The sequence below is a fragment of the Motacilla alba genome, chromosome 1 (genome assembly GCF_015832195.1).
Source record: "Motacilla alba alba isolate MOTALB_02 chromosome 1, Motacilla_alba_V1.0_pri, whole genome shotgun sequence".
Taxonomy (NCBI): domain Eukaryota; kingdom Metazoa; phylum Chordata; class Aves; order Passeriformes; family Motacillidae; genus Motacilla; species Motacilla alba.
In genome coordinates this window covers 94874762-94894000 of record NC_052016.1, presented here as the reverse complement: position 1 = coordinate 94894000, position 19239 = coordinate 94874762, and the positions used below count along the sequence as shown (strand labels likewise).

Sequence of the window (19239 nt, the reverse complement as noted above, 5' to 3'; positions counted from 1 at the left end):
TGAGGGTTATCATCTTAATTACTGAGTGCTTCCAATCTTAATAAAATTAGAAACACAATGTTACAGAGGGTAGGAGAAAGACTTACATCTCATCCTGAACCGCTCTCCAGACCCGCTCTGAGAGCCAGGGTGGGAGCCAGGTTGTGAGCCAGAGTTGCTTGAGCCAGAAGAACTGCCACTGCCGGGCCTTGGGACAAGCTTCTCCACCCTTTCCCACAGCAGACGAGGCTCTATATTGCTGTATGAAGGGAGGAAAGAAATTCTTTGTCACGCACACTTCAGTCCCAGATTCCCAAGTCAAAACTGAAACATCACCCTCTCTCAGTGTTTTGCTAATAATTCGACTGAAAGAACACTTTAATGCTGAGATCAGGGCATCAGTAATGCTTCACAACCCAGGCAGTAGCTCCCTTTGAAATAACTATTACTGTATTTATGATGGTTGAAAAAAAGTTTAGGTAGGTATAAGTTACTCCTTTTATTTGGAATTATCCACCTGCCATTCTTATGTATATAACCTGAAGTGGACAATTCTCTTAGCCTGCATGCAGCAGGTCTAAAATTGGGTCAGAAGTGTCCTAGGCACTAAACACAAACTAATGCCGCTGGCTGGGATACGGGGTGTACCCAGGAGCTGCATCAAAGCCGGATAGCATAGCTCTGAGGGGGGCTAATCAGCCCAAGCTCTGGCAGTGCCACCAGCCTATGCCTTAGCAAGCCTTTAGTGATATACAGCTCAGTGATTATCAGCTCATGAGTGATTTCAGCTCTTGGGCTTGCTAGGCTTGGCTGGGGCACGCAGCAGGCATTCGGAAGACCAGGAAAGAGAGGAGAGCGCTGTGTGAGGTTCCCAGACGATGTCTTTATTGGTCTTCTTCATAGCTCTTCCACGGGGTGTCTCGAAGGGTCTCAGGGACAGCAGCTCCAACGAGCCGGGCAGAAACAGGGGTTTATATAGGGTTAGGGAGGATTGAGAATTGTCCAATGGTAAGGGTTAAAGGAAAGTGACCTATAGCTTTACAGAGAGATAAGCAAGGATCCGAGAGCGGGAGAGAGGAGCTCCTTTTGTCCAGTCATCCTGACTCAGCATTCTGTTTCTGAACGCCAAGGCAGGTTTGCAGGGCCTGTGCCTGCTACAACAAACCAAAAAGAACATCATAATAGCCTCACCCCTATCCATGTTGCTCCATTAAGCTCAGGAGTCAGCTCTCTCCTCCTCCCCCTTCCTGACCTTGGGTGCTCAGTGTCACAGCCCAGGGAGGCTTTTTCCCCCTCTTAAAATCTGGTTCTGGCTAAGGAGCAGAAAATTTCTGAGCTCTCTTCACTTAAGATGTTACAAGCCCTCCTGCTGCTAATCCCCACAGTATACCCAAGCTGACCTGTTGCACCAAAAGGCAAGATATTCATAAACAGCCACATTTGTTCCAAAGTTGGAAGGATATTTGAAATTATTGCAAAAATTACAGGGTAGGCAACTCAAATGAAAAGAGGAAAGAAGAAATTTTGTCAGCATTTGTTGACACATGTGCCACATCAAGAGAAATTAATCAATACTGAACAGAGATCCAACCCCATCCTCCTTTCACATCCTACAGTCATCGCCAAAAGCTGTCTGGAAATGCCTGGCTTCCCATATACCTTTTCCTTCCAATTCAAGAAAAGCAAGGACACGCAGGCTTACAAACCTCGTGGAATTCCTTTGACCTGCTTGGTTATTTTGCTGCCCACTGCCCTGCAGCGGGGAATCACGGCGGGACAGGACTGGTGATCGGGACGTTGTTCTCACAGGTACCTTGGGAGAAAAAAGGTTGTGTTAAACCCATGAAGAGGACAGACAGGACAGGAAGATAAAACTTGTCCTGCCACAGAATATATTCTTAAGCTCTTAACAACATGTTCTAAGTACAAGCTAGCATCAATGACCAAAAGCAGTAAAACAAACACCCACAAAGCCAAAAGCCTCAGCTGTGATGCTGTTCAGAATTTGAATAGAACTCAATGTTTAGTCTTAACATTAAATAGCGTTTAATGGTTATCACACGAACACGTACACACCCCGCTACCCTCCCCACTACTGAGACATTTGAAAAGAATATGGCATTTTGACTGAAGCAGGGGAGGCACAAAGCAATTTGCTGAAACAGCATGAGAATTAGGAGAATAAGCTCAAGGGAACCAAACAAATGCCTGGGAATGGATCAGCAGAAGGCAAAGACTGGTGGGGGGGAGCAAGAATATACTCAGAAGAAGCCAATCCCAGTGGATGGGAGGGGGGATGGAAGGGGGAGAGGAGGAGGAAATATATTGAATGTTTCCTTTTTGTTCAGATCCATCTCAATTTTAAATAAGTGTATGATTCATAGTTTGGGTTACAAACCGATGAAGAGGAATATTAACTCTGAGCAATAACCCCAGGGATATTTTGAATTCTTTCCTGAATATGGTAATTATTTGTTAACTTTGCATAATAAATTGTTTCTCTGAAATAGCTGCATTCTATAAATAATTACCAATTTTATATGAAGCGTCAATATTGTACTTCAGGTTGATTATCATTAACCCATTGACTGAATACCTACATTATGATCTGCCTTCCAAAAAACTGTTACCAGTGCTGGCACACGGGCACGGTCTTCCCAGTGCCCAGGGCATCACATCCTTAAGAAAACTGTAATTAATAATAAAGAAATAGCACACATCTGTCTTTCTACTCCTTACCCTTGGAGGCACCTCGTCACTGTCTGATCTAGCCCAAGCCTTTTGGGTGGGGTCGGGTACCTCCGACTTAGAGTCAGAACTCTGATTAAGCACTTCACTGCGTGAAGGTGGATATGGGTCCTGGGAACGAAGATGGTGATGAGCAAATTTGGGAGAAGGGTCACTGAAGGAATGGGATCGCGAGACAGGGGAAACATTGTTCTTGAGAGATGCCAGATGGGACCACTGTACCTTACAAGAAAACAAAACATAAAACATTCAATGCGCTCAGTATAACCGGCTTTCCAATTAACACAGAATAAAGGCAGGTGGGGCAGGCAGAGACAAATTGGTTATGGCATTAGGTAAGCGTGGGGTGGAATCGATGCACTTAAAAGCAAGGCAAGCGCCCAAAGAACGTCACAGACTGAAAATACAGCACATATGCAATTTTTGTGTGATGCGCTCTCCACACACACGTACGCTGGTGCCCAGAGGGAAAGGGGATCCAGTATCTGCACCATGAGCCTCAGTTCAAAGGCCACTCAAGACAGAAGTCACCTTCTGTTCCCTGGTCTTCAGTGGGCTTTGGCCAGGTCTCATGGTGGGCTGGGAAATTTGAAGTGGACATCCAATTGGAACAATGTACAAAATTAAAGAATGCTGTAAATTGGGTAAACCAACAGACATTTACATTTCCTAACAAATTCAGGGACTGGATACAGCTTGAAACTTTTGGAGAAAGACCATAACACAAAGCCTTTATTCCTTTACAATTATTGCAATATATATAAAAAACCATAATATATATTGTATATAGTATACATATGTACAATGCATATTATACTTACACCATATATGTACCGTATACTGTACATATATACATATTTACACACAAAGTACACACACACACAGACATGCACACATATTCAATTACACATACTAAGAAGGCATAACAGTGACTAAGAAGTTAAAACTCCATTAGGATTTCCAGTGAAATCCATATTCCCTCCAGCCTACTTCCTCTTTGTGCATAAGCCTGTGTTTAAGAGTTCATTTCTGAAACTAAGGAGGAAGAAAAGTCATAACTGAGGAACACACTGTTTTCACACCTAATGATTAAGCAAAACTTTGCTTTCAATCCCAGTTTCAGTAGGCTGGCTGTATTTGGTTTTATGTTATTATTATTTCCTCAATTTTAATACACACAGCTGTTGAAGAGCCTGATTATCCTTAATATGAGTGAAAGACACAGACTTTAAAAGTAACTGGCACTGCGCATGAAGATGTAAGTCCAATATTTTGAAATAGTCATAGAGGTTTGAATAAAAGCCAGGAAATAATGAGCAAGAGATCATGTTCTGTCCTGATTTCTCCCACTCTTCCGTCTGTTCAAATTCTTCTGCTGTCCAAAAGAGTGGCAATACCTAGTCACAATCAGGGATGGTTTTAGCTTGCACTGTCATCAACAGACTTTATGAAAATTCTGCATGGAAACAGAGGAACTAAATGCAGAACTCGACCGTTTAATTTAGCATACCTAAACTGCTCAGAATTCATGGGCTATGTCTAACTTTTAGACAAAGGTTAATTTTTCAATTCATGCCATAAGTCCTATGAGATCAGGTATCAAGATCTGGAGGCTCTTGGTTAGAAAACAGCAGAACAATGACTACCATGCAGCTCAGTGGTTTCAACCTCTTCTTGATTTTCCAGGAGTGGTACAGAGCTTTATTTAGCAACTGCAGGCCTACTGACAACAAACTTGCTTTTCTTAGACATGTTTTGCAAACTCTTTGAAACAGTGCTCACACTGTTAAAACCCACTTGTTTAGTTAGCTTTTTTCTGCAAGAATTTTAAAAACCAAGCAAGTGCACTTTTTTTCCTGAGCATCCTTTTTAGCAGTAAAAACCTTGCACAGAGCAAATTCTGAATTGCAAAATGCTCTGCAACTGCCACCAGCATTTAACCCACTGTGTCACTGCTGCACAGATAATAATGGGATACAACAGTTCTAGTCTAGCTCTAATATGAAAAAAAGCCAAACCAAAAAAAACCACACCAAACCCACAAATCCATCAGTTTATCAATAAAATAAGCAAAAATAGACAAAGAGTAAATCTACAGAATGAGCTGTTTTGTGTAACAGTACTATCCTTTACAAAAGGCTTTTTAAGTGCAAAGATCTGCAAATCTGAAGGAAACATGTTAGGACTTCTGCATTCCCTGCAGGCTCACCAAGATTTTCCTGGGCACTTACCTGGGGCTCCATTGGCCTCTGCAGGGCAGGCTGAGCAGGTTCTGAGTTTCCATTGGAAAAGGACTCTGATCTTGAAGGCACTGGTGGCTCCAACACTTTGCCCATCTGTTTAGACTGTGCTTCAGGGGAGCCCTGATTAGTTTTTCTAAATCTCTCCTCCACCTAAGCCAAAATAAATAGAGGTTAAGCCTTGAGTCAGTAAAACCAATTACAGCAGAAATACAAAGGGGAGTACCACCTTTTCTTTACCACAAAGAAAGCAAATGCATTTGGGGTTTGGCAGGATTTTTTCTCTACCACTTTTGCCAGCACTGTAAGTTCAGTGAGTGAACTACACCAAAGCTCCACGTATGCCAATATGGATAATCCATACTAGGAAGAGAGGAGATACAGGAGGCAGCAAGATGTGAGATAATATGATGAAAGACATTATGGGCCTTCTTTCTGCCTAGGCTTATTTTCCATCAGTACTTTCCTCACAGATAATAAAAAGGATATATCTAAACAGAAACAACTTCACAATATAAAAGTATTTCCCACCGCTATCCCTTACTTTAGCTGCCCACCTTATGCAAACAATGGTTTTGGATTATCTGCTTTCCTGTGCTTCTCTCTTCAGCAACAGAAGAAGAGACAGGAGTATGTTTCTCTACCAGGTAACACTGGAGTCTCTTCAGCTTTAGGCACAAAAGTGTAGAACTTATCATCATCTCTCTTATCAAATACTCTCAGCACAAACTCAAAGGCTGTAGAGGACAGTCCCATCAGTTTGTTTCCTGTTCTCAGGAAGGTGTAGAATTGATCTTATGTTAACCTCAAGATCTTGCTGAGGGGAAGACTCAATCAGAATGTGCTCAGTCCTCAGAAGACCATCAAGCAAAGTCCCCATGCAGAAACGTCACCTCTTTCAAGGCCACAATACTGACAACAAAGTGAGAGGTATGAAGGACAAGAGATAGAGGGAGGCTACAGGCAGAAAGGAATTAGCCTCTCATTTCCTAAGAAAGTCTGCTGCTGGAACCAAGGCAGCATGTGCCAGGTAGGCTGCCTCTGAGGAAAGCTAAACTCCCAGTATTTTATCAAAGCACCAAAGATCAAACTGGAAGCTTGGGATGATTTAATTTGCCTTAACCCTTGTGCCCAGAGCATGAAACCAGTATTGGGATGATTTCCCAATGCTCCCTAGGAGTGTTGGTCTGAAGAGACTGGCTTCCAGAAGACAGACATGTTTCCAGACTCTTTGCCTCAGGTGGGCTCCTCTACAAACCCAACCTGCCTCTGCATTCCAAAATTTGAGGATAGTACCAGGTTGCCTATAGGGACAAGCAGACAAGCTTCTGTTAAGGTCTTCACAAAACACACCATGTCTTGGGAAGAGTACAATAATGGAGGCAAGCATCTTCACCATGCAATCATTTTCAGCACTGTGTACAACTTCATAGAGGCATTCTTTAAAGTCTAAAAAACAGGCCAGACTCCTTGTTATGAATAGAATAAGGAAAAGCCTCAAGTCTTTCTGTCTGAAGCAACAGGTTTTCACATCTCTAGCTGTAGATGATAGGAAGTTTATTCCACAAAGCTCAAAGCACATAAACTGCAGGAGCGACATGTCCTCAAAACCAGACAAGAGGTGGCAAGGAGATAGAGTGCATTCCTGGACAGAAACAGGTCCTATTCCAGTCATCTGACTGTCTGGACCTGAAAGTGATATTAAGTTTTAAGCTCCCTGCTGTTTGCCAAAGCCAATCTTAGAATTTCTTTTCCTTATATCCTCACTGCTGCTGCAATGAGGGAAAAAACTGATCACCATTCAACTTAGCCTGTCAGGAAGGTCAGTCCACTTCACCTTACCATCCCAATGTCAGCATCTCTGTAGGTGGACACTTTTTCTAGAGAGCAGTATGGCTGAAAGCATGAGGCACAGAACACTCATTCCAATTCACTGTTTTATGTAAAGAATGATGGCAAGAGTTAATGCCTGCTGTTAGGATTAAATGGTGGCATTCCCACTGCCAGGTATCAAGACCTTATGGCTATACTTCTATCACACTTTAAAAAAAAACTATTAACAACGATATCTGGGAAGATCTTACTACAAACAAATTTTTCTGTCTTTACTCTTTTGGGCTAGAGCAATCACAAAAGAAAGAGTACAACAGGAAAATCAACTGAGTCAGTGGTTCTCCTAAAGGATGGAACACTTGAATCTTTTCAAGTTTCTCTCCTTTTCAGCCCTGAAAGGAAAATGAAGCAGATACAGTTCTGCATCCCTCCAAATCCCAGCCAGCATTCAGGCTGGACAGAAGTGCTAGACTGGCCATGCTTTCACTGAGGTGGACCAAGAACATGCAACAAGGACAAGAGGGCTGGTTCCATGTCTGCACCATCACATACCAGATAAGTCTGAACTTCTTCCAAGTAAGAAAGACAACACATCAGATACTTCAACCATCAAGCAGAATGGATGAGATAGGACAAACATGGTTTATTAAGAACTTGGACAAAGCATTTAGAATAAAATGAGTTTGTGTCCGCCAAGCCCAAACAATAGTACTTCAAAGACTAAGAGGCACTGCTGGATGAAGCTGAACCGATAACTATTTTATCATGTTTAGCAGGCCTAAATATATTTTCTGTTCTTGTTCCAAAATGTATTTACCTAGTTCCCACATGCAGCTGATGAATGCCATTAAGAGCTTTGACTAACATTGCCCAGTCTGGTGGTTTGTGGGCAGTATGGTGCTCAAGGGAAACACAAGAATAAGATCACTAAAAGAAAGCCAAATATACATCAAAGAGGCGTTCACTTGCTTACCAATGCTGCTCACGGACCAGTGAAGACTCAGTGAAAGAAACAGCACTTCAGATCAACTTTTAAGTGTCTGAAGTCCAAGCAGGCAGCACCACAGAGTTTCAAAAGAGTGGGACATGATCTCAGAAAATACTACTTAACATTTCAAAAATGAAACTAATGAAATTCAGGTTTGTGTTCCTGAGAAGGAAATTTTGAAAAGTGTAAGTTAAAACACCAAATGTGTACACATGTGCTGAGTGTTAACATCCATTACAGGCTTGTGCTTTCCAACTGCCTCTCAATTTCAAATCACCAGTACTTGCCAGAGACACAGACCACTGGACCAACAGTTTTCCTAAGAAAACATGTCTGATTAAGCAAAGATACAACTTCCTGACACGACACTTCCAAAACCAGGTCCCCTTAGTCTGCAGCCTTCCAGACCTTCTTTCCAACTTTTACATCTCAAAAAGTCTGAATTCCAGTGATTGCAGCATAAGTACTCAGAAGTTGCCGTAGGGCTTGAAAACCAGTAACCAACAGTTTAAAATATCCTGCTCCTTCTGAGTGGTGCTTTGGCCTCCAACCGTAGGCTACATGCTGTAGCAGAATTGCAGTCATGCTGATGCCGGCAAGCAGAGAAGCAGTTAGCAGACTCCTGTTCACTAGCAGGACTTACCTCACGTGCTCTTTCAGCAGGCTCATAGTGGGATTTTGGCTCAGGGGTATGATAGCTCTGTTTATTTCTTTCTTGCTGCTGCTGCTGCTGCTGTTGCTGCTGCTGCTGTTGCTGCTGCTGCTGCCGCCTGTGATCGTGCTGCAGCGACAGGAGGTAGGCTTGCTCCTGCTGCAACTGCCGCTGGAGTCGCTCGGCCTGTCGGTGCTCCTCCATCTCACGCCATCTGTATTCCTTTGAGAGAACGGGTGAGGAATTCAAGACATGACACTGACTGTATGGTGGACGTGTCCCTACCAATCCCATTAAAAATGCACCTTTCTGGTTGCTGTTTTGTTTGTTTGTTTATTTCATTGTTAATGTGTAACCAAGAGCTAAGTTAGACCCATATGACTTGTGTCTTATGTTGGGAAAGTCATGAGTGTACTGCTAAGCTTGACATGATTGGAGAGTTATGACAAAACTGATTTTTATTAAAGGGAAAAAAAGAGTTGTTTATACTAAATCCAGTGTTAAGTTCATAAAACAATGATTTAGACCAACACTAGGCCATTGTATCCTGGGGTGGATTTACATATCATGTGTGCTTTTGATCTGCAACACAAGCACTCTAGTTCTTCACTGAATGCCAAGGTCTGTTCAGAAACTCGACCACCACACCAGAACTGTTCCACTTTAACATAAAGCCTCCTCTTATTGCCCAGAAAGCAGTGTGACCATACAGCACTTCTCATATGTGCCTGTCAGCCCACAACACTAGCATAAATGGCCTTTTAATCAAGCTCCTTTGTTGTCATACTGTCAGTGCAGCTGTGCCCGACTGAGGGAAGCCTAGGACTGGCCGGATAAATGGATCCTATAGCTACTGAACAAAACAGATACAGTGCTTTACCAGTAACATGGCCTGCTCCTGGAGCAGCTGCTGCTGTAGAATTTCCAAGTGCCGCTGCTCCTCTTCTAGCTGTCGCCTGATATACTCCTGTCACATAGAAATTACCCAGCAATAAATTTATTCAAAAGGAATGCATCAGAACCCCCTGGGTGGAACACCACACGCTACTTCCCCAGTTCAGCTTTAATGAGAAACTCACTTCAGGATGGATTAGTGCCTGCAGAACAACTTCGGAAGCCCTGCCTCCTGAGCATTAGATTTTGGCCCCTTCTGTTCTGAAATTTGCACTCCTGCAAATGTTGCCGGCACAGGCCAATGCTCATTTATGTATTTTGGAAGTGGTTTCAAGAAGCAGCAAAATGCACTTGAAGGTTTTGGTAAGTTAAAACACAGCAAGTCTGACTCAACACAGCCAATACAAAGTCACATGCAAGTTGTATTAAACATTAGTGTGTTGCACTGGTGCGATGAACTGTTAGCAACAGCTAGAGCCAGGCATAGTGTAGGCAGAGCTGGAGCAAGCTCCCCCAAACAGGCTCTGCCAAGTGCAGTTGGGACCTGCCCTGCCGAGTCTCCCCTGCCGCCCTCACCAGAAGCCTCTCCTGAGCAAACACTGCCAGCCTTGCTGAATTATGCGATGGTTATGACACAAACAAACATCCACCAGGAAACAGAAATTAGACCAAACTCGCTCGCTCTTGCCATCTAGCCACCTCTTCACCTGCAGCCTCAACAGGTCAAGACATTTACCCTCGCTTCACCTACCCCCTAGAAGAACTCAAACTCTGAAGCACCAAACCCAAGCTGGTAACATCCTATCATGCAATTAATGGAAGTATGTAACATGTGCATGCGCACACACACAAGCACACGCACACATTTACAGTGTATGCATAAAGAAATTAATGGATCAGTGATACAGTGATGGGAGTTATAGAAAGTCTTGTGACAGACTGATGAGATACACCATACTGTTGTTACGCACACTGGCTGAGCCACAGTTTGAGTTAACAAAAATTCTAAGAGGGAACGTGTCTTTCCTTCTAAAAAAAAGAATAGAAATTCAGAGTGGTTCAGCTTGGCCACACCAATTAACCATTTGTCATTACTGGCACTGTGCGTAATTAGCATTTCAACAGTTTAAAAAGCAGCTGGGGGAATACCCGGTGTCTGCCCAAAAGCAAATTGCTATGCTGCAATTAGAGATTTTCCATATATTTATTCCCATTGGTTAGTCTTCTCTCCTTTTGACTCAAGAATCTTTGAAACATACACAAACACAGTAAAATTTCCCAGTAACACAATCATCAGTGATCTCAATACAGTGAATTTATGTAAGAAAAAATTAAGGTATGTCAGGCCAAACCCAGCATTCTTGAAGTCAATGGGAAATTTACAATCAATCAGCCTCTAGGACAGAAGTTTTGGCCCTTTATTTGCAATCAGTATTTTGCAGTACATGCACAGTAAGTATTGCTCTGATTATCACCCTGATTGAAGTTATTAAAGGATTTTAAAACATGCAGATTTCATGCATAAATATAGCAGCTGAATTTCACAGTTTAACAAGTTTCTCAGTTGTACTTTCAATGTATTAAGGGCACGCTGGCATAACTTAAGATATACTTGTTGCCTGAATGGGCATACATTACTGATTTTAAACAGAGTAAGAGAGGGAAATTGCATATTGAAGTTTTAGGGTAGAAAATCCTCTGCAGCTCAAAGATTCCATCTCAAATTCAGAGTATTCAAAGTTCATGCCAATGACCAATTCTGTGTGCCAGAAGCTGACACGCAACAGAGCTGCCCTTCTCTTGGGAGGCCTTCTGAACAGGGGCATGTCCTGCAAGAACCACTGATCCAGCAAGACAAGCCCAGAAACAGTTTTCAGCCCCAGTCATGATTTTGCCAATTCTGGTGATTTTAGTCCAGCCCAGGGGCATGAGCTGAATTTAGAATGAGTACTGCAACAAGACTCCTTTTTTTGAGAGAATATTGAGGCTGCCAGAATTTTCCATAAAGCCCTACAATCCTATGTTAGTGCACTTGCTGTCAAAAACAACAAAGATGAAAGAGTTAGTGTTACGTTGCCTCAAAGCTGATTTAGGCTTACTACTTTTTTAAAAATTAAATTAGAACTTAGAAGAAACAAACCTATTGCACATATATCTGTATCATGGACTCACCTGCTCCCTTTCTACCCTCCTCTTTTCCTCCTCTGCTCTTCTTCTCTCTTCCTCCTCCTTACGCCTCCTCTCCATTTCTTCCAGACGTCTTTTTTCCTCCTGTTCTCTCCGCCTTTGCTCACGCTCTTGTTGCCTTCGAGCTTCCCTTTCTCTTCTTTGTTGCTACAAAAAGGGAAAAGAAACCACAAAGTTTTACTTTTGTTGTTATCAAAGAAAGAGGTGGGGTTGTTTTCTATGGTGAAGAGCGGGATTTACCAGGACTAGCAAGCTCTGCAACTGAGTGACAAAACAGTTTATGCAAGTGCTCCCCCAGGAAACTAAACTCATACCCTGCACACATCTATCCCTAGAAGAAGCCTCACTTAGACTCTCTGGTTTCTTCATGCACACACAAAGTCATGTACTATATTCCTGATGACAATCGAGGTGTGGAAACTCACTCCCCTCTTCAAGAAAGGCTAACACAAACCCCAATCCTCAAGCAACTGTTTAACTCAGAGATGACAACTTTCTTGACATCATCAATCTACTTCTTGCCAAAAGGGATGATCAGCCCTACTAAATCAGCCAACTCAAATGCCAACTATCTGAACTTTCTGTAAGTACTTTGTCTCTTAAAACAGTTGGTCTGCTAAGAATTTTGTAGTGTTGGCCCCACAATCAAGCTTAATTTGGGCTTTGCACTGCCCAAAACTTTGCCTAAGAGAGAAGGAAGGCTGGCCAACAGCACCTCAGCTCCTCCCAAAACATCACATGCACCTATATGTAAAAGAAGAAAAGCAGCTAAGTAAGATTTACACTTACACAGATAAGCTTCCACACATGACCCAAACACAAACGGGTGCTGATTAGGTCTGCTCAAGTCTGAAAAAAACTGGAAAACAGCTCTAGAAAGCATGAACTGACTCATTTATGTCTATGGAGCACCATATATGACTTCAGAGAAGACATTTTATATGCCCATGTAGTCGTGACCAATTCTTCCTGCACTTCAGCATAAGCATCCAGTTACTCCACCTACCTCGAAATCCCAGGCAGCCTCCCACAACTGCCTAAGTGTCAAAAGACCCAGCTGTCTCCTGTTCAACCATCAACTGGGAATATCACTACACTTACTGTCTTTATAGGTTTCTATAACATACTAAAAAAATATGGAAGAAATTTAAAGCAAAAAATAGCATGCACAAATTTAATCCCAAGAACAAAAATGAAAACCTACATTGGTTATTCCTTATCACATTTATGTTAAGGTTAACACTATCCCAAATTTCTGTTGAAGCAAAGCTGCCACAGATTTGCCTATCTTAAGGTACATACTACTTCAAGTAGTCCAGCAAGAAAGAGCACTCACACTAAGCTTTACTTTGGGTTCACAAATCCAGTTACTGGTGTGAGTTTCATAGTTGTGCTCAACTGAAAAAGCAAAGGCCGATCTGCACTTGCTGTGTTACTTCGTGGGATGAGCTTTCTCTGCTTGGAACATTTTCCTGCATTACTATGAAGGAACTGAAATATCAACAGTCTTTCCATCTTCTGGAATCTATTCTGACATGACAGTGGAGAAGAAATACTAGTGGGGAAAAATGATGTTTCTTGGGTTTTCTGAGCTTTTCTGCCAAAAGAAATTGCGGCTGTCCCATCCCTGGCAGTGTTCAAGGCTAGGCTGGATGGGGCTTTGAGCACTGAAAGATGTCTCCTGCCCATGGCAGGGAAGATGGAGCAGGATGGTTTTTAAAGGTCCTTCCTACACAAACCATTTTGTGATTCCATCAATTAGTAGCACTTAAATAATACAGGCTGCTTTCCAATTCTCTTTTATTAACTACAGTTTGAGGGAAAATGTGACTGTCCTGGAGACCACTGTTGAAACACACCCACACTGTAACTATCATGCCCTCTTTCCTGGCCCATAGCATCATCCTGGGTTCACTACCACCTTCCTGTGCCACAAGACAAACTCTTTTATCCACCACACTTTCTTTCTGTATCTTCTCAGAAACACAGCTTCCTTGCTCTTGCATCTCTTCTAACTAAATCCATTTACCAGCCTTTTCACTTGTGCTTAAGCTAGCTCTCTTCAATGAATGTAGATATAAAAATAGCAAAAGCGCTGCAAGGCAGCTACGGCACGCGGTGCATTTCATAGGTTTCACTGCTTCCCCTCCTTCATTTTTTAAGCACTGTAAAAGGATTAAGTAGGCACTTTAATTTCTGAATATATGCCTCAGTGTCAAGCAATTTCTACATTTAAGTCAATATATTCAGGTCCTTCTTGGCTAATCAAGTCTGACAGGCTTTTGTTTAAGAAAACTAAGACGTGAAGTACAATAATTCTGCTGCCTTGAGGATGCAAGAGACAGCACACTGCTGACTGGTTAATATAATATGCACATTTATCAACTCAAACAATATTGTGTTGACATTGTTAAGTGGATATACTGCAGATCTCAGGATGGCATCATTCTCACTACAAGGAAGAATGGGCAAATTCATCACTTCTTGAATTAATTCAGAAGTATTCATCAATAATTATAAATAACTGAACTTAATATGAGGAAAAAAAGAGTTACAAACTGATTAAGAGAGCCAGTTTCCCATGGCAGCACAAAATAAACAAAATCAATTGTCAAAAGATAAGATTTTTAATGAAACTTTGATCCAGATATCTAACTCAGCACATCAGCAGATATTTATTATCCAGCAAAGGAATAGGGGGGAAAAATGGATTTAAGACAAATCTCAAAATTGTGCTTTTGTCTATGTGCCGAAGTAGGCAGGGAGATCAGGATTCTCAGCATCACTTCCACCTTCCCATCAGACACTGTCTCAGCCTCCTGCCAGGTGAGTGGAAAGGCTGGTACCTAGCACTGCAGGAGCCTGCACAAACACACTGCACGATCCCCTTATTCCCAGCCCTGGATGCAAAAGAAAAGTTTCACTTCCTTTGCACATGGTCTTTGAAACCTCAGCATCAAACCAGTGGTCACTAATGAAGTGGAATTTACTTTTAACACACCCAGGGAGAGGAAACCTTCAGTGACAACCATCTCTTGGGTCCTAGTGCACATCTTGTCAAAGCAATGCCAAAGGAGGTTTGTAGCAAGTTGAGTTGACCCAACCTGGCTTCAGAGCCAGCCCTATAGCTGACTTTCTTGCATCCATCTGTTGGCACAAGGCTGCCTTCCTGACTGGCTCTAGCAACTCTTCCATAAGGACACTAAAATCTGATCACTGTGTGCCTCAGGCCTGCCCACAGGACAGGAGTGGGACAGGGAAAACCATTAGTTAAAACCAATGTCATATTTCAACATATAAAAATTTGCCTTCTAAATTTAGTCTGTGTGATTGTCAAATACTGTAATTTTTGGTCATGCACTACAAAAAAGGCCTGACAGAAAACACTGTTGTCCAAGAAACAGCAGGTATAGATCTAGATTCCCGAACTTACGGATGCACATCCTGATCTTCTAAAATTGGTATGGTATTACCAACTTACTTGCACACGTCAGATGGAAAGCTTATTTCCAAGGAGCAAACTGTTTGCCAGAAAATAAGGCAAGAACTCTTCAAAGAAATGCCAAAAAGGAATTTTGACAGAGGCCATACTGCCTCCAATTACTGCATGTCACAAAATGGGCATGTACTATGCAAACAACATTTTAAAAACCCACAAAGAAAATACAGTGTCAATGCCCTGGCTCCTTATCTGGTTTTAGGGCGCAATAATAATGATCTCATAATGGAACCTGACATCTCCAAACTGGAAGTCCACACAGTAGAGCATGATTTACCAGGAGGGGGCAATGCAACTACACATGCAGTTCGCTATACCAACGAATTCAGGCCATCGTTCCTACAGTGAAATGCTCAAGATAGATACAGATCCTTTAATTTTAAATTCCTAAAATATTATTACTGTGTCTCATATTCAGAAGTTGGTTGATGATACCTATATTAATTATTTCTTTCACAAAGAATTAGGTAACCTGGTATCAGCTTAGAAAGAGAATCTGCAAGATTAATAAAGAGATTTTTGCTTTGTCCACACTAGAGATAAACCAGAAGTAGAACTTCTTACTCACTACCAATCCAAGATGCAAGCAATTCAAATTAAGTAGATAAGAATAAGCTCCCCTTCTGTAAAAGAAATAAAGCCCTGGCAAAAATTGCCCGCAGGTACACCTACATTAGCATCTTGGTTCAGATCAGGAGTGCTCTTTTGAAGTGAATCATCCAAACATCTCCACTTATCCAGTTTTGTTTCGTATTCTGAAGATGTCTCGGAGTGCCAACCACACCTTTTGGATGAAATTAAAAAGGCTGATGCACTCCAACCACAAGCAGGCACAGAGTCTAGACCTCAGCCAGTCCAAAGGAATTCCTCCTGTCTTTAAACACATGAAGTCCTCAGGTCCACAGCACTTTAATTATTGTGCTCCATGATCTGCTTCCACAGGACTGTACTAGTTGCCAGTGTAGCTATAACCTACCACTTCAAAAACATCCATCTTAGGTTCTCATAGCCAGGGACAGAGACACCATTCAATGAAGCTATCCTGAACTGTGAAGGTCCACAGAGAATGGGATTCCACCACAGCCAATCCTTAGCTTCCTGAGCCAGACTCAGTTTTGCAAAGTACAAATTCAAATGCCTTCTCTCATACCCAGCAGTTGTCTCCCTGTTGCTGAATAGAATCACAGAATCCCATTAAAACAGCCAGGAACAGGTCAGATTTCTTGTTTAAACTATCTAAACACCTACATAGTTGACAGTCTTTATATCTCTTTTAAACAAGGGCTGGGGGTGGGACAAAATCCCAGTCGCAAAATTCTCACGTAATTTTCTGTAGTTTGACCACATGTCATTTTCACCTCCTCAGTAAGACACAAATTACAAGGTTCCTCCAACAACAACTTTTAGAAGTCACCTATATGCCTTTTAAAAAGTAATCTTTTCTCTAATACTGCTGAGAGTTAGAGTTTTTGGCAGATGTCCTAAACACCGTTCCTGTTACAGTCTCGGTCAAAACTGTCTAGGCTCTGTGCCAGCATTGTAAGAACAAGCCCTCAATTTTAATTTAGGAAGTGGGGGGGGGGGGGGGGGGAAGTATATGCAACTTGTTCAGGAAGATTATCTAATGCATAAAATTCTACCAAAGAATATTAAATAGGTATATGCATACAGACTTTACACAAGCAAAAATTACAAGACAGCAAGTCTGGTAAAAATATCAACGCATTTATGAACGCCCTGAGCTTCAATGCCTGACACTAATCTTGACTCCCATTATCAAGCTCCTCATTGTTTACTGGCTTCATCAAAACAGGGTGGGTGAGTTAAGGACAAAGTGACAACATTTCAATATTTTGGCCTTCAATTGTGTCACAACACTGATGTTTATCTAAATTTGTGTCTACTACCCCTCCCCCATCTGAAAGAGCTTGTTTTGGCTGCTGTTTTGTTAAAAACCACTTGGGATCATACATTTTTCCAACACAAGATCCAATTAACTAAGTGGGGTTTTTTTGAAAGCTAAATGTGAGTCTTTTTTTTAATGCAATTGATGAACAATATGCCTACACCATCACCTGCAAAAGGAAACTTTTTAAACTAACCTATTTTGTAACTCATTCCTATTTATGCCTCCAAGGAACCAGGCAGAGGTTACAGACCCATACAAGGTAAAAAGCTTTGATCTTACAAATTTTACATGTTTTACCATGCAACCTTATTCAGTAAGACAATCTACATTACATGCTGTCTTGTGGTTGTGGAAGCTGTCAGTTTTATTTTAGATTTTAAAAAGCAGGACTGATTAAACATAACTTTCAGGTAACTGCCTTTTCTTTCTACTTGCTCATTCTGTTAGAACTGCAACATCCCCAAAAAGTTCAACCCACACAGAGAAAATGGTGCATTGCTTTGTTTCCACTACTAGCAGCAGCAGCTCCTTTATTTTAAAAAGAAAATCCAGATTTTAAGAGTTGCACTGATTACTAAAGTTAAATGACCTAGATAATTTAATTGTAATCCTCTTCCTCAACAAAAAAAATACTGCCTGCAGAACCTTAGAGATTAAAGGGGCATTTAAAAGACATCATTGACTCCCATACTAAGAAAAATTTGAGCAGCTAACCAGTAGCTCAACTTTTGCCCACCTTTGATAATATCGATCTTTTATTTTTGTATTTTTCTAGTATTATTTTTTTATTACTTACTCCCCCCACAAACAGTCTAAAAACAGTTGGAAGTGCTACGATGTTTATCTTGGCATTCTCTGAAGGGTGGGGAAGAAACAGAAGAGAAATGGGGTTTATATGCCTTCCTCTCATCCCTCCTTATGGATTCATGTGTGGCTGAATCTTAGCTACCAATCCCTCCTTACAGCAGCACTAAACTCATTTGCACTTTGGAAAAGAGGGATAAGGAGCATAATGTGACCTGGAAAGGTATTTGGAACTTTGTTATGCAAACAGGTCACGGGATGCAAACCAACATTTGGTCCTGGTTGCACCCTCATTAAACGTTACCAGGATTTGGAAAACCAGACTGGGTGTAGTTTTTCCATCACTGCTAAGTGAAAGGTTGAAACAGACTCAAGCAAGAGGTCATTTAAGGACAACTGGAATTTGACCCTGCACTTCCTGAAGAGCCAGAGCGTTGGTTTCACTTCAACTCTGTGTCATACCCAGCTCTGGCCTGAAGAGCTGTTTTGAAATCCTCCTACTTCTGAAGCTCATGCTGCCTATTCCATCTACATATATATATATATATATGCACACGAGATCTTAGGAGGTGAAAAGTATGACAGAACAATATTGTCCACATACATTCACTTTCTTCTTCCAGTACTGTATAGAAATTGCATACTTACTGTATCACAAATGTATGATTTACATACTTGTAATTCCTGCAGAATTGTAATTTTAACACTGATTTACAAAACATATTTCTAGATCTACCTTTAAAGGCCCCTTCCAATCCAAATCATTCTATTATTTTATGATCTAGGTGGCTCTTAGTCACTAAGCTACTGTGCATGAGAGAATAATACATTAAAAACAGGCTTCTATCTACCATGAATGAGTGCCAAACACAGATGTTTGAGAAAGCTTTAAAGGGAAATCTGAAAAATGTTATGGCCCCCAAAACAGTACTTGAGAGAAAAATCCACCTGGGAATAATTTATCTCTCCTCTTCTGTCTACCTAAGCCTAGACAGAGACCAAGAAACAGCTTCTTCCACAAAAAACGCCTTCAAAACAATCCAGCTCTGGCTCCTGTTGTCTTCACAGGAGCTGCTGGATATTCAAATGCTTTGGAAGATGTCTAATATTCAAGTAGCCAAGCTTGGATTTAAGTGCTCTACGTTTACAGGTGGATTTTCACATGATGTTTTCCTTCCTGATGTATTCTGGGGGCTACAAGGAATTATTTTTAAATGGGTGCAGGAATGGGAAACGAGGGGGAGAGAGGCTTCTGCTCCCCTAAACTCCAGTCTCCTGTTTCTACCTCTTCTAGCCGCCTCCTCTGCTCCTTCTGCTGCTCAATGCGTTTCTGCCTCTCTGCCAGCAGCTGCCTCTTGTACTCCTCCTGCTCACGGAGCTGCTGCTCCTGCAGCAGCTGCTGTCTCCGAAGGGCCTCGGACCGTTCCTTGTTTTCCTGCTGCAGTCTCAGGAAATCACGTCGGAGGGTTGATTCTCCAGGCACATTGACAATGGAACTGCAACAAA

General features: G+C 41.8%; 1 protein-coding gene across 13 annotated transcripts in view; it reads right to left on the bottom strand.

Annotated features, from left to right (window-relative positions):
• MAP4K4 (mitogen-activated protein kinase kinase kinase kinase 4) overlaps window positions 1–19239 on the bottom strand; it is a 166194-nt gene that overhangs the window by 26553 nt on the left and 120402 nt on the right. For 6 of the 13 annotated variants that reach the window (XM_038146485.1, XM_038146468.1, XM_038146511.1 and 3 more), the window contains exons 12-19: window positions 19019–19229; window positions 11507–11668; window positions 9321–9407; window positions 8432–8662; window positions 4959–5120; window positions 2719–2949; window positions 1686–1792; window positions 87–238 (exon numbers count right to left, since the gene is read on the bottom strand). In XM_038146485.1, the coding sequence (XP_038002413.1) occupies window positions 87–238; window positions 1686–1792; window positions 2719–2949; window positions 4959–5120; window positions 8432–8662; window positions 9321–9407; window positions 11507–11668; window positions 19019–19229 (1343 nt within the window). The remainder of the gene's footprint in view (window positions 1–86; window positions 239–1685; window positions 1793–2718; window positions 2950–4958; window positions 5121–8431; window positions 8663–9320; window positions 9408–11506; window positions 11669–19018; window positions 19230–19239) is intronic. The other 7 variants (XM_038146541.1, XM_038146532.1, XM_038146559.1 and 4 more) reach the window with 3 other exon arrangements.